We start from the raw sequence: 13410 nt of genomic DNA on the forward strand, positions 1-13410 counted from the left end.
GGAGATAGGAAATTCTTTTTTGATCAGAATGGAGGGGCTGACCATCAAAATCCGAGTTCGTACGATAATTATACAACGATCTAGTAAAGGGCGCTAATTAGGGTTTCGACATGCCAAACCCTAATTTAAACAAAGTTGTCAGGCGTCATCACCACCGTTTGATAGACGAAGTTCCAGCGCCAGCAACCTGCGTTCTTTCCAGCGCTAGCAGCTTGCGTCCTTCCAGCGCTAGCAGCTTGCCCCTTCCAGCGCTAGCAGCTTGCCCCTTCCAGCGCCAGAAGCTTGCGTCCTTCCAGCGCCAGCAACTTGCATCCTTTCCAGCGGTAACAGCTTACGTCCTTCCAGCGCCAGCAGCTTGCATCTTTCCAGCGCCAGCAGCTTGCGTCCTTCCAGCGCCAGCAGCTTGCATCTTTCCAGCGCCAGCAACTTGCGTCCTTCCAGCGCCAGCAGCTTGCATCCTTTCCAGTGCTAACATCTTGCGTCCTTACAGCGCCAGCAGCTTGCATCCTTTCCAGCGCTAGCAACTCGCGTCCTTCCAGCACAACTTCTCCACCAATAGCCGATTGCACCAACAGTCCGCATACCGAGCGGGAGCCAACAAAATCCCATGCCAAGACTATGCCAGCGGATCCATATCACGCCAAGCCTACACCAGTGGCCCCATTCCGTGCCAAGCCAGCGGCTCAATATCACGCCGAGCCTATGCCAACGACTCCGTTTTAAGACAAGCCAGCGCTAGCGGCTCATTCCAAGCCAATACCATTCTAGCGGCTCATTCCAAGCCAATATAATGCTAGCGGCTCATTCCAAGACAATCTGACGCCAGCGGCTCATTCCAAGCCAATGCAACGCTAGCGGCTCATTCCAAGCCAATCCGACGCCAGCGGATCCATTCCAAGCCAATACAACGCTAGCGGCTCATTCCAAGACAATCCGACACCAACGAATCCATTCCAAGCCAAGCAATGCCAGTGGCTCACTTTACTCCAAGCACTGCAAGCGGCTCCACTCCGAGCCAAATTTGCGCAAAGCCGCCAACACGAGAGTCGCATGTTTTCCTTACCTCCGAAAAAAGGTTAGCCGGATCTTCCTGACATCCCTTCATGACTTTCCATTTCGATTTTGTTCTTGTATGTCACCGTCTCATGCTTACCCCGCAACAATGCCCATGTTCCGAGCTAAGCAGAGGACTTAATGTTGATGGTGGTTTTTAGTTTAGGGTTAAAATCGTAAAACCTTAGTCTAACAAGACGTCACTCTATAAGAAAACGAAGCCGAGAGTACCAATATCTCCACTAGCACATTTATTGATCCATTCAATATGTCTACGTGAAATTTACCAGGGTACCTTCTTTGTTTTTTTATACATGATATGTTCCACGATAGAACCCTTAGTATTGACTGGCATCATCTCCGTACATGCCAACCACACATGCTAGCCAAGCATGCCAACCGTGCATGTTGTACATTCTAATTAGAGTTTCGACATGCTAAACCCTAATTTCCGCATCTCCGCGCCAAACGCATACCATGCCAGACGCACCACCGTGCCAACGGCATGCCAGCCACATCTCCGTTCCAAAGGCATACCATGCAAGCCGCACCACAGTTCCAACGACATGCCAACCATGCCAGCCACACCTCTGCGCCAAAGGCATGCCAACCGCACCACCGTGCCAACGGCATTCCAACCCTTCCAGACACACCTCACGCGCCAAAGGCCCAGCCATGCCAGACGCACCGCCATGCCAACGGCATGCCAGAGCCATGCCCGCCACGTCTCCATGTCGTTGGATGCCAAATGGAGGGTTGCAACAATCAACGGTTACCCCTCCTCCTGAGATGCAGATCTCAGCCGTACAAGTTCCCCACCAAACGCGTGGCAACTTCTGGCCCAATGCCAAATTCCACGATTTATGCCAAAACCCTAATTTGGCCGCGCCTAAAATATGCCAAAGACATGCCTCCATGCCGTTGGCTGCCTAACGGAGGGTTGCAACAATCAATGGCTACCCCTCCTTCTGAGATGAAAATATCAGCCGTCCAAGTTCGCCACCAAATGTGTGGCAACTTTTGGCCCAATGCCAAGCCCTAAATTTGGCCGCGCCTAATCTTTGCTAAAACCCTAATTTTGGTCGCGCCTAAAACTATGCCAAAATCCTAGCTTGGACGCGCCTAAACCATGCCAAAGCCACGCCGGCCATGCCTCCATGCCGCTGGATACCAAATGAAGGGTTGAAACAATCAACGACCACCCTTCCTTCTGAAATGCAAATCTCAGCCGTCCAAGTTCGCCACCAAACGCGTGGCAACTTTTGGCCCAATGCCAAACCCTAATTTTGGCCGCGCCTAAACTACGCCAAAACCCTAATTTTGGCCGTGCCTAAAACTATGCCAAAATCCTAGCTTGGTCGCGCCTAAACCACACCAAAGCCAACGCCGGCCATGCCTCCATGCCGCTGGCTGCCAAACGGAAGGTTGCAATAATCAACGGCCATCCTTCCTTCTGAGATGCAAATTTCAGCAGTACAAGCTCGCCACTAAACCAAACGACTTGTAGCAACATTTGGCTACGCTGCCAACTCTTTGGCCACGGCGCACACTTAGCTATGCCAATTCTATGGTCATGGCACCAAACCCTAATTAGCCACGCCAAGAGCATGCACAAGCCATGCCAGCACCGTGGCCACCACTGGCTACCAACGGAAGGTAACCACAATCAATGGCTAACCTTCCTCTCAAGATGCAAAATCTCGACCGTCGAAGGTCACCACCGAGCCGGCAAGACTCCCAATCTCAACTTTCCAAACAATAACAACATGCTACACAAAACACTCGAGACATCAAAACATGTCACAAACTGGGGGATGCTCATCAGGGTATTGGTCTGGCGGTTTACAGCGTGCGGCGTACACTACGCCCGTTACAAGAAAGTGTCGTAAGAGTGAGGAGGTTAGTAAATACAAGAAGTAATGGTGAAACGTTTCCTTTATTATGGAAACATCAATTCCAAGCGTTACTCGTTACCGCTTTCTTCCATTTACTCAACCGTTTTCACTTCTTACGAGACCAGGGTACGTTTCGTCGCGACTTGTATAAATAGGTCTCACCTATTTCCACCAAAGAAAAAGTTTTTGGTCAGGGAGAATACAAAACTCAGAAATCACTTGTTAGCTTTTCCATCTGTTAGCTTTCCACTTTTTGATACAAGTCGTCAAACAATTATTCTTCCAGAATCAACTATTCTGGTCTCAACACTATCTTCGCTTCCCTCCCTAAGACCAGCCCTTCTCCTTCACTTTGTGACCGAATCAATTCTGGAACGGCCATTTCTTGGTTTAGGCCGGATTTGTACAGATTGATCTCTCGAATCAAAGTACTCCCTTGCAGTACATTGTTTAGGGTTTAGACTCGTTTCTCACCCACACACTCGAAATTACCAAAATCAGCAGAAACTGTTTTCACCCTCAAAAAAGATCTTGGCATTGTTCTACATAAAGAGTTAACCGCTCTTTCTTCATTCTCTGACTTTGATTGGGCTGGAAATCCTGATGATATAAGATCTACAAGTGGATTTTGTCTCTTCTTTGGTTTGAATCCGATTTCATGGTTTTCCAATAAACAACATATTGTTGCCAGAAGTTCAACTGAAGCTAAATATAGTTCCTTAGATCACACAGTTGTAGAGGTTGTATGGGTTTGTTATCTCTTAAAGGATCTTGGTATTTTTCTTCTTGCATCTCTTACTATTGGTTGTGATAACAAGGGAGCTCTGTCCTTAGCGTCTAATGCAATATTACATTCAAGGATAAAGCATGCGGGTATTGATTTTCATTTCATCAGGAATCTTGTCCAGTCTAAAGGCATGCACCTCTATTACACCTCCACTGATCAACAAGTTGCAGATGTCTTTACTAAAGGTCTAAACACAAAAATATTTGACTTTCTATGTCACAAGCTGAGTATGCTTTCTTCTGCTCACATGGCTTAGTTGTTATCATTTGATAGTTATGAGTGCCTATATAACAAATGTGGGTGTTGTTATCATTTCTTGTTCTTTACTGTAACAGAAGGGCTATTATTTGATTTTCTGTTTTCCGATGTGTTTTACGGTCGGCATTTATTTCCAGCATGTATTGTCAGCATCACTGCCAGTCTGTCTCTCATTTTGTGTCCTTTATAAGGACTGCTTCCTCTCTTTTGTTTGTAATCAAGAACTTAGTTCTCTCTCACGTAATCAAATCTTCAACATATATTGATATTGAAAAAGCTCCTTCCAAATTGCTCAAAGAAATAAACAACAATGCTTTTTCCTTCCAACATCACAACCATATTTCCCAATGGTTGAATATGACGCTAATCATAGCCAGTCCTAAGGGGGTGCGAAATGTGCGACACACAAGGTCCGGCTCTGTCTTCAGGCCTTTTTTGTATTGCATCTTGGGCCTTGCTTCTATCTATCTAGGCTGATCGACCATTCAGGTTTAGGGCCTTTTTTTTTCTCTTTAAGTTTGTAAGAAAGAAAATAGAAGGAAAAATAGAAATAAAGTTACGCTACATAGTATCGAAATCCGGACTATAAATTTCGAATTTATATATAGAATATATATGATACATTTAAATGTAAAAAATTTCTATTATCGTATGTCAAAACTAACTATAAATTATTGATTTAACGTACGATTCGATTCTTGAAAATCAAAAACGAATCCTTCGGATTTTCATCATATTTTTATTTTTCTTAATTCCTATGGTTGAGTTCGCAAAGGGTTCTTGTAGACTAAGGATCGGCTCTGACACTACTAGATCAAAAATGTTCCGGCATCCCTTGTAATTTTCCTATATGTTTGAATGACAACAGCCTATATTAGGTTCCAAATATTTACTAGACAACCCACGTTCAGTTGTAATGAGCCAAACTCGACCACATGTCATTGTTTGGATCTTATGGACCAGTATGATTGAACATCACACAGCACGTACAAATTATACTATTGGCCATGAAAAGTATTTTTGGGTTTCACATTTGTAGTTTAAAATTCAAAGAGACAAAAAAAGATTGGCAAGCCGTCGATGATAAGTTTCATCAGAACGTCGGAACAACGGGACAGTTCCAGATTTAGAGATCACAGCAACTGTTAAGAGGTTAAACCATCCCTCGGGAAAACATAATCTAGTCCACTTGTGCAGTTGTAAAGATAGTCGATGTGTTTTATTTCATTTTAAGGGGATATTTGAATGCCGAAACATAATGACCGTTAGTTTTGAAATGTACTGCAAAACGGAAGCACACAGTAAAAAATGAATGCAAATACCTGCAAAACAAAGTTTTGGGTCCAATGAAATTCAATCCAACCCACAAACTAAGGGCATTAAGTGCATGAAGTTGACCTCACACTCTTTCACGGAGCGACTCCAATATAATCCATCCCCCTTAAAAAAAAAAATACTCTACAGCCAAAACTATTCAATAGGTCTAGCCTTGGCTTCCAAGTTGAAATCCGAGGTGCTAAAATACCAGAACCTGCATTGCTTCTCCGGATCTGTTGCTTCTTGAAATCTTGTTGAAATAAAGTAGATTTTTAAAGGTTTTTAAAGTTTCGCCTACTGCCATTGAAGCCAATCCAAAAACAAAAAAATCAAAGAGAAGTTGCTGCTTCATAGAAGTCAGAAGCAGCTCAAGTAGCACATTTGCTTGCTGCTATGTTCCTTCATTCCACGAGTGGACCTCAGAACAGAAAGCATCAAAACCGCCAAAACACACCTTAACTCACTACAGCCAATTTATAATGCATCCAAGCAAGTACACAGATAAACCCAAGATAATTACAGCTGAAAACATTCCAAGGATCCAAATCACCATGCTACAAGCATAGAAGACCACAAGGAACCCCATACCACGGCCAATATAAGAGAACCTAGAACAGAAAACTGTGAAGGAAGGATAATAACAAAAATAACATATTTAATAACAGTACTGTGTAGGTACATAGAAGTCAGACAAAAAGAGTGCCAATAACTCCCATTTTGTGTCAATGCCCTAATAATAACAAACTACTCCTAATTCTATCTCCTCTCCTCTATATATAATATATATACTATCTATAAATATATATCCATCAGACTTCAGATAAGTCAGGGTCTGTCTAGTTGTTTCTCAGTTACAACAGCCCAATGCAACAGCAGACTATCTCATGACATAGATAGGCTTCTTTTTTCCCGCTTTTGTTATGCTGCTAAGACACTAGACTAACAAACATTTCCTATATTTTCTTGATTTCCTTAATAAACACGTCTGCTCTTAACATTCTCTCCACAAAAGAACCACTCCTGCTCCAGCTACCATTAAACTTAAGTTGCATTCTCATCACTTTTTTTTATACATGAAATGGTTGTTGCTTCCTAACAATATTTGACTTCCCAAAACATAAAAGATAACTTCAGAGTAAAGACGCAGCATTTATTTATTATCTGCATTGGACCTCACTTCCTACAAGTTTGTAGCCCTACATCCTCATCTTCGATCTTGTTTACTGGGTGAGGAGCCAACTCCTACCACTCCACAGAATTAGTCCTTCGAAGATCCTTTTTCCTGCCCCTGAATAAGCAATGAGGTGTGGGAGCGTTGAAAAGATCCCGCTTTGAAGGCTCAAACACCAGTTGTGGTCTTGGCTTCTCTTCAACTGGGTACAGATTTCCCATGGGTGTGTTGGAACTATTCCACTTTGAAAGCACAAACACAGGTTGTGGCCTTTGTTTTTCTTCAACTGGGATCCGAGTTTCCATGAGCTGCATTAAAAAGCTCGTTAATGAGTCAATGAATATTTTCTATAACAGAAAGCAAATCTACACAGTAAAACATGCTGACAACATTCTTATGCGGGTATCAGTCAAAAAGTCAAATTATCATAAAAAAGATAATACGGAGATGAAGAATCTTGGGATTATAAAAAGAAAAGGTGAATGCATCATTTACTAAGAAATATATCCATGAAAGCATAAACAATCTTCCTATAAAACGCATATACTATCAGAACACACTCCATCTCCAGCTTCTCTGTCCACGATACTAAAGACCTCTGTATGTGATCCCTAGCTTCCCAGCTCCTGCTTCTTGAATTCTTTGATACAGTTTTAACCCCATCTTCAAAAAGTAGTGTTCCTGTCTTCTAGAGCTAAATTTCAGAAGGTGAATGGGATTATAGCTACCATTACATGTCCTGATGTCCGGGGGTGAAAGTGGATTTTTATGATATTCTAAATATGACTATAACCACAGTAGTTGACTATTTAACGACTAACAATTGTTCATGAACACTATTTGCGGTTATGGCTTTAACAGTAGATTCTGCTAGATCATTTCCTAGAAAACTTGGGTCAGCAAACCACTGTCTCTAGCTAAGATGTAACTTTGTACTTGACAGGTTACCCCAAAAGAAAGAAAACTGCTTTAGATAAAAATAACATAATTCCCATAATTGTAATTCTTCAAAATTATTAGTCTCTTCTAATCTTGCCAATAATTCGTATATAAGAAACAATGAGGGTTAACTTAGAAAAATATAATAACTACCTAAAATAATTATGGTAAAATCCAAAAACACTTCTTTAGCACAAGAATTCCTTCCATTACCTGCATCTTATCTTCCATATATTTTTCCAAAGGAAGAACCACTGCTAAAAAGAATGCTGGAACTTCCTGAAGACTTCTAATTTAAGACTTGCACAAATGCAATGCACAAACTTTCAGTAACCTAATTTGCCTACGGAACTAGGGTGAAGTGTAAAATTGTCGTCGACTACCCTTTAAAGTTCTCAATACAACATCATTGCACCCATTACTGAGATTTTTTTCGTCTACCAATTTCTTTTGCAGGATTGCACACTATAGCGGTACTATCTCACTCATGGACCATGATGCCTATCGCACTTAAAATCCAAAGATAATATCTTGTCAATCATAGTACTATTTGTTGATCAAATTCTATGACATCTGCTTTGACCAGTATAGTTTAAGCGCTTTTTCAATCAAAAAATAGAAGCTTATACTCTTAGAATCACTTATCTTAAACAAAAACCCTCATCTTATTAACCTCTTTAAATACTAACAAGAACTTTACTGGTTAGCAACTGATCTTACATTAAATCCATCGCAGCTAGAATATGCAGCTAGAATTGTTATGAAATCCATCGCCTAAATGACACTAAATATAAGCAATACTAAGAGTGCACAGAAGCAAAATCAATATACCATGAGCCACGTATGTGGAATAATTAAGAAATCAGAATACAGAGATAAGATGAAAGGAGGACACATCATCAACAAGACATAATGACAATTATAGTTTCAGAATGATTAAAATAATACTATCAAAACCCAAAAACATATATTGCAACTTGAACAGATAAAATACCCAGGAAGAGATTCTTAATATATCTACAATTCATCAGCCAAAATTTATTTTTATGAGGAAACCTAACCATTTTATAGTGAGAAAATAAAATGATACTAATATGTTCAAACGCATACCTGCATGTACCTTTCCCTGTTCCGCTCCTTCTGCAATTTTAAACTTCTGGTTAGTTACAAAATTTATCAGAGTATATAAAGGAAAATTAAGAACCAACAGTTAAAGAATTAAAATAAAATTGAACACTAAAGTGATGCATGCTTCGAGTAAGTAAATGTACATGTATTCTGCAGATACACAATGTTTTCTACAATTAATAGTCCTTAAAGGACATTAAATCGATTCATGAAAAACTAAAGCTACAGGAGCTACGCCTAGGAGAGTAAACGTGGTACTGGTTACACTTCAATACCAAGTAAGCGGGCAATCCCTTTGGAGGACTGACAAATCGTAAGCTATTCCCGTAAGTCTTGATTCTATTAGAGCTATGTTTCCCAAACCGAACCAACGGAGCAAGACACAGACCGAAGTGGGGCCCATGAGGAACTACAGGAAGCCGTCCTGGACAAGGCAGATGTATAGGGCGTGTAAGTCCAGACATGAGTTGGACCTTGCTTAGGCTCACTTCTTGGTCCATTTGGTCGACCAGAAAATGTTGTTCATATGTCTACCTCAACAATACTGTATTGGTGCGTCACAAGAAAATGATGTGCAAAATACACAAGACTGTAAAGGCACATGTCATGTAAGCCAAACTATCTACAAGGACTAACTTTACCCATATTACAGGTCAGAGTCATGCATTAACACCATCATCTGATATAACTAATCTTCCTAACACGTCATATTTATTTTTTAAAACCAATAGTATGACTTTCATGGTATATTGTTTTAATGCCTAACTTCCATACACGATTATGGCCATAAGAAAATTGGATGCTACATAACTGGTCCAAATATAAGGATTTTCCTAGCTCGATAGAGTAAAAAAACTGCTTAACAACAAGCAGAAAGTACTATCTGATTACTTGCTCTATAATTGAATCGCACAGGAAAGAGCTCGAAAGTCCAGCTAGTAACTTTCTCTGATTTCTAGATTCCAAAAGATTATTGCAGTTGAATGACAATGCAATTTGAACTTATAACGTGAAAAATGGTTTAAGCTTGTCAGACCTTTTGTGCGCCTCAAATTGAACAGAACCAATAATATTAAACAGGTAGTTGTTAAGTTAAGCACCAAAACCATACAAATTAATCAAGGTTTAAAAAAGCGATGAGGCAACACAGTGAAAATTCTATTGGCAGCGGAGCGTGAAAGGTTTCTTAGAATTTAAGCAATAGAATAACGCAATTAAATGTGCACCTTCAATGCAGCCTCGAGGCTGACCTTGCAACACTAGAACAAAATACTTGTCATTACATTATAATTAGCTTTGCTTTTTCCTGCTATGTATCTAGCTTGATCCCTCTTTTTTCAGCAAGTGTCTACGTGGCCAAAAAAACAAGCTGGACACGCGGCCAAAGGAAAAAAAATAAATAGCTAATTACTAATGTACATAATTCAATTTTATATGTATGGTTACAGTTAAAGGGCTTAAAGATCCAAACAACGCATCAAGGCACAGGTTTTGACTTTTTAAAGCCCGCAAGGCATGCGCCTTAAAACAAAAGTTATTGAAGTGTAAAAAGTGTGCCCTACGGCTAGCCTAAAAATGTTTTTGTGCCAGCTTTTTAAAGCAGAATATTTCCTAATACCATAGCCATCAAGGGTAGTCACTTGGATGCTAACAAGGCACACAAGGGAGTTTAATCCTTCTAATACCATCGTGATACACTCGCAAAACCAAAATTTTACATGATATAATGCAGTATGAATGCAAAAATAGTGATCAGTCGTTGAAAATATTACAATTGAGAGTTATTATGCTTCCGCAAAAACTGCAGTCCTAACGAAGTGGTAAGAGCCACACGGGCAGTTTTCTTATTTCACAGTTCCTATTTTATGATGAAGTGATTTCACCTTGGAGGAGGTTTCCATCTTTCCCTCCATTAAGCATCCACAAAAAACATTCAGGGCACATGTATAACCATTTGCTACTAAGAGTGCCTCTACAGTCTACACACGAAAAGATTTCGACAAACTGGCCAATCAAACTGAAATCAGTCCTTCAAACAAATTATTCACACTGTTTAGACAACATATGTCAATACTAATTAATCCAGTTCAACTTCCCTTCAATGAACTACCTATATGAGTACTAATTCTAGACATTCAACACTCTGGAGCAGGCAATTCTTATTTGGCATGCGGTACGAGGGAAAAGTCACTAAACACAGTCGCATGCAATTAATATAACATCAATCAGCCAAATCAAGAGAACATTTCTTCAAATCATGCACAATTTGAAACGTGATATGCTTCAGAGTTCAGCTGACAAAATAGTACATTCAGGATAGATTTCTGTAAGTACCTGTTCTTTAGTAAGTCGTTCATTCTCTGCTACCAATTGAGACACTTGAGTTTCAAGCTCCACTGTGTAAGCCTAGAAACAAACACAGAATCACATATCCAAAACCTTCTTAGATTTCAATTAGATACAAAACCAAACGAATCAACAACAAAATAAGGGAAAATTAAAATTAAAATCAAAATCCAAACCTGTTTCCTTTCCCTAGACCTAGCAGCAGATTCTCTATTTTTAATCATTCTCCTCTGTCTCTGTTGAGCTACTTTATCAATAGGTTCTTGAACAACAGCTCTTCTTTTTCCCCTTCCTACAACTCTTCCTCCTCCTTCCATAGTAGCACCATTTCCATACCCTAAAATTGATCCTCCTAGTTCAATTTGTCCCTGTGGATATGGTGAATCAACTACAAACCCTGTAACCGGTCCAACAACAGTTGGAATTCTAACATCTTCTTCTCCTAATGCACCAGTTTTAGCTAAATACTCCTCTAACGTCATTTCATTAAATATCATCTTTTCTTCTTTCCGATCAACATCGTCATCATCACCACCGCCGGTAATCTCTCTCCATACTTCAGCAGCTGTCTTTGGAAAACTTTCTTGTCGAGATAAATTGGTTTCTCCATCACCACCACCACCACCACCACCAAGAGTAGTAGTAGAATTATGGTTATCATTACAGAAATTTCTTAACAACTCATCCATATTCATTGAACCAAAATTCTTACTCTGACCACCACCACCTTGTAGTGAATATGTATTAGTAGATGTTGTTTGATGTGCTAGATCCGAATTCGTCGAATTCGTAGTTGCCATCACCTTCGATGACGCCATTTTGATTTCCACCTATTTCTAGGGCTTTTTTGCTCTTCACTTCTTCTTACTTTACCAAATTCACCTTCTTTATCTCACTCACTTACTTCTGATTCGAGACTTGATTTGCCGGGAAAAGCTAATTTTGGGCGAATCTCTTGTTGTGGGAGGTTGCATGAGTTTCGGATGAGCGGTTTGAATTTATGGGAAGAAGACGGGGTTGGGAAACCAGGAAATTACTAGCGGTTTTGGTTTTTTTGTGAAAAGTAGTTTTGGTTTTGTTAAAAAGTGGTTTATGGGGATATTTTGGAATGTGTCCTCTAGGAGGTTACTAAATCAGGAAAAAAGAATACGGATCTGCCGACTTGATTGGTTTTTTTATTTTCCGTTTGAGAAATTGAGACATTTCTTATTTAGTCCAGTAATTCCGACCCGTGTTACTGGCTAGTCCAGAGGGATAACACATTTATGGGTTGGTCTAATAAAGTTTAAACCTGCCTAAGATTATCTATCTACCCAGAGACACGTTAAAAGTAATTTTCAGTTTCATTTTCGATTCTCTCTCTTGTTTCTTCAGTTACAGAACCGCTCCTTCAATTTCTTGTTTACCAATCGCTTCTATCTCTTCTTTCTTCTCAATCAAACTCATCTGAAAAACGATTTCGGAAATCATTAATTACAGAAAAATCATCAGTTCCTGACCTAATCAATTACATAAATCATCAGTTCCTAACCTAATTTTTATTCATTCAATTGAAGAGAAAAAATGGTTAGAACTATCAAGCGGACAATTACAGAAGAAATTGTAGAAGAAACCCAGGTAAAAAGAAGAAGAAAAAATGTTGATGATTCACCAACACAATCCTCTCCTGCTGTTAAATCTCCGACAACAAGGAGTATGAGTAAAGTTGGTACTCCGTCACGAACAAATGTTCCTCAGGTAGAAGGTAAGCAAAAATCAGAAGAAAGTAAAGCCTAATTTTGTACTTCATATTGACATGCAATACTTAGAAAACTGTTGTTGAATTTCATATTGACATGCAATACATATCAATATGTAGTGCTGATGAAAAACTGTTGATATGTAGTGATGTTCAACTAATATCATACATATGCTCAATAGAATCACTACATCTCTGTATGTAGTGTTTGTTTTACATTTTTTCAACTGTTGTATATGCAATTTACTCTTAGATATTGACATGCAGTGTGTGTTTCTATGCTCAATGGAATCACTAGATATTTGTATGTAGTGTCTGGTATACATGTTTTCATATGTTGTATATGTAATTTGAGACAACATATTGACATGCAATGTGTGATTCATATGTTTTTTGTTCAATAGAAACACAACATCTCTGTGAGTCATATGTTTTACATGTTTTTCATCTGTTGTATATGTAATTTGACACAACATATTGACATGCAGTGTGTGATTCATATGTTTTATATCTGTACTACATATCAATATATTGTCTGCAATTTGTAGTTATTGATATGTAATGATAGCATCTCAAATTGATATGTGTGCTACATATTATTATCTGCGTGTAATATGTAATGTGTACAAAACTTTTGGTTTACAAAAACAGCAAAAACCAAAGGAAAGAAAGCAGCTGCTGCTCCTGAAGCAAAAAGCAAAAGAAAAACAGCAGCGGCAACTACTAAAGCAAAAGGAAAAACAAAAGGGTCCGTTAGCATGCAAATTGCTGAAAGCAT

General features: G+C 39.5%; 1 protein-coding gene across 1 annotated transcript; it reads right to left on the reverse strand.

The window, feature by feature from the left end:
• Positions 1 to 5953: 5953 nt before the first annotated feature.
• On the reverse strand, positions 5954 to 11983 carry LOC113347261 (bZIP transcription factor 12-like). Its single transcript, XM_026590882.1, has 4 exons — positions 11071 to 11983; positions 10883 to 10954; positions 8531 to 8560; positions 5954 to 6789 (listed from the first exon to the last, which is right to left on the reverse strand). The coding sequence occupies exons 1-4, from the start codon at positions 11710 to 11712 to the stop codon at positions 6553 to 6555; spliced, it is 981 nt and encodes a 326-aa protein (XP_026446667.1). The 5' UTR covers positions 11713 to 11983; the 3' UTR covers positions 5954 to 6552.
• Positions 11984 to 13410: the final 1427 nt, after the last annotated feature.

Source organism: Papaver somniferum, chromosome 2 (assembly GCF_003573695.1).
Source record: "Papaver somniferum cultivar HN1 chromosome 2, ASM357369v1, whole genome shotgun sequence".
In the NCBI taxonomy this organism is placed as follows: Eukaryota; Viridiplantae; Streptophyta; class Magnoliopsida; order Ranunculales; family Papaveraceae; genus Papaver; species Papaver somniferum.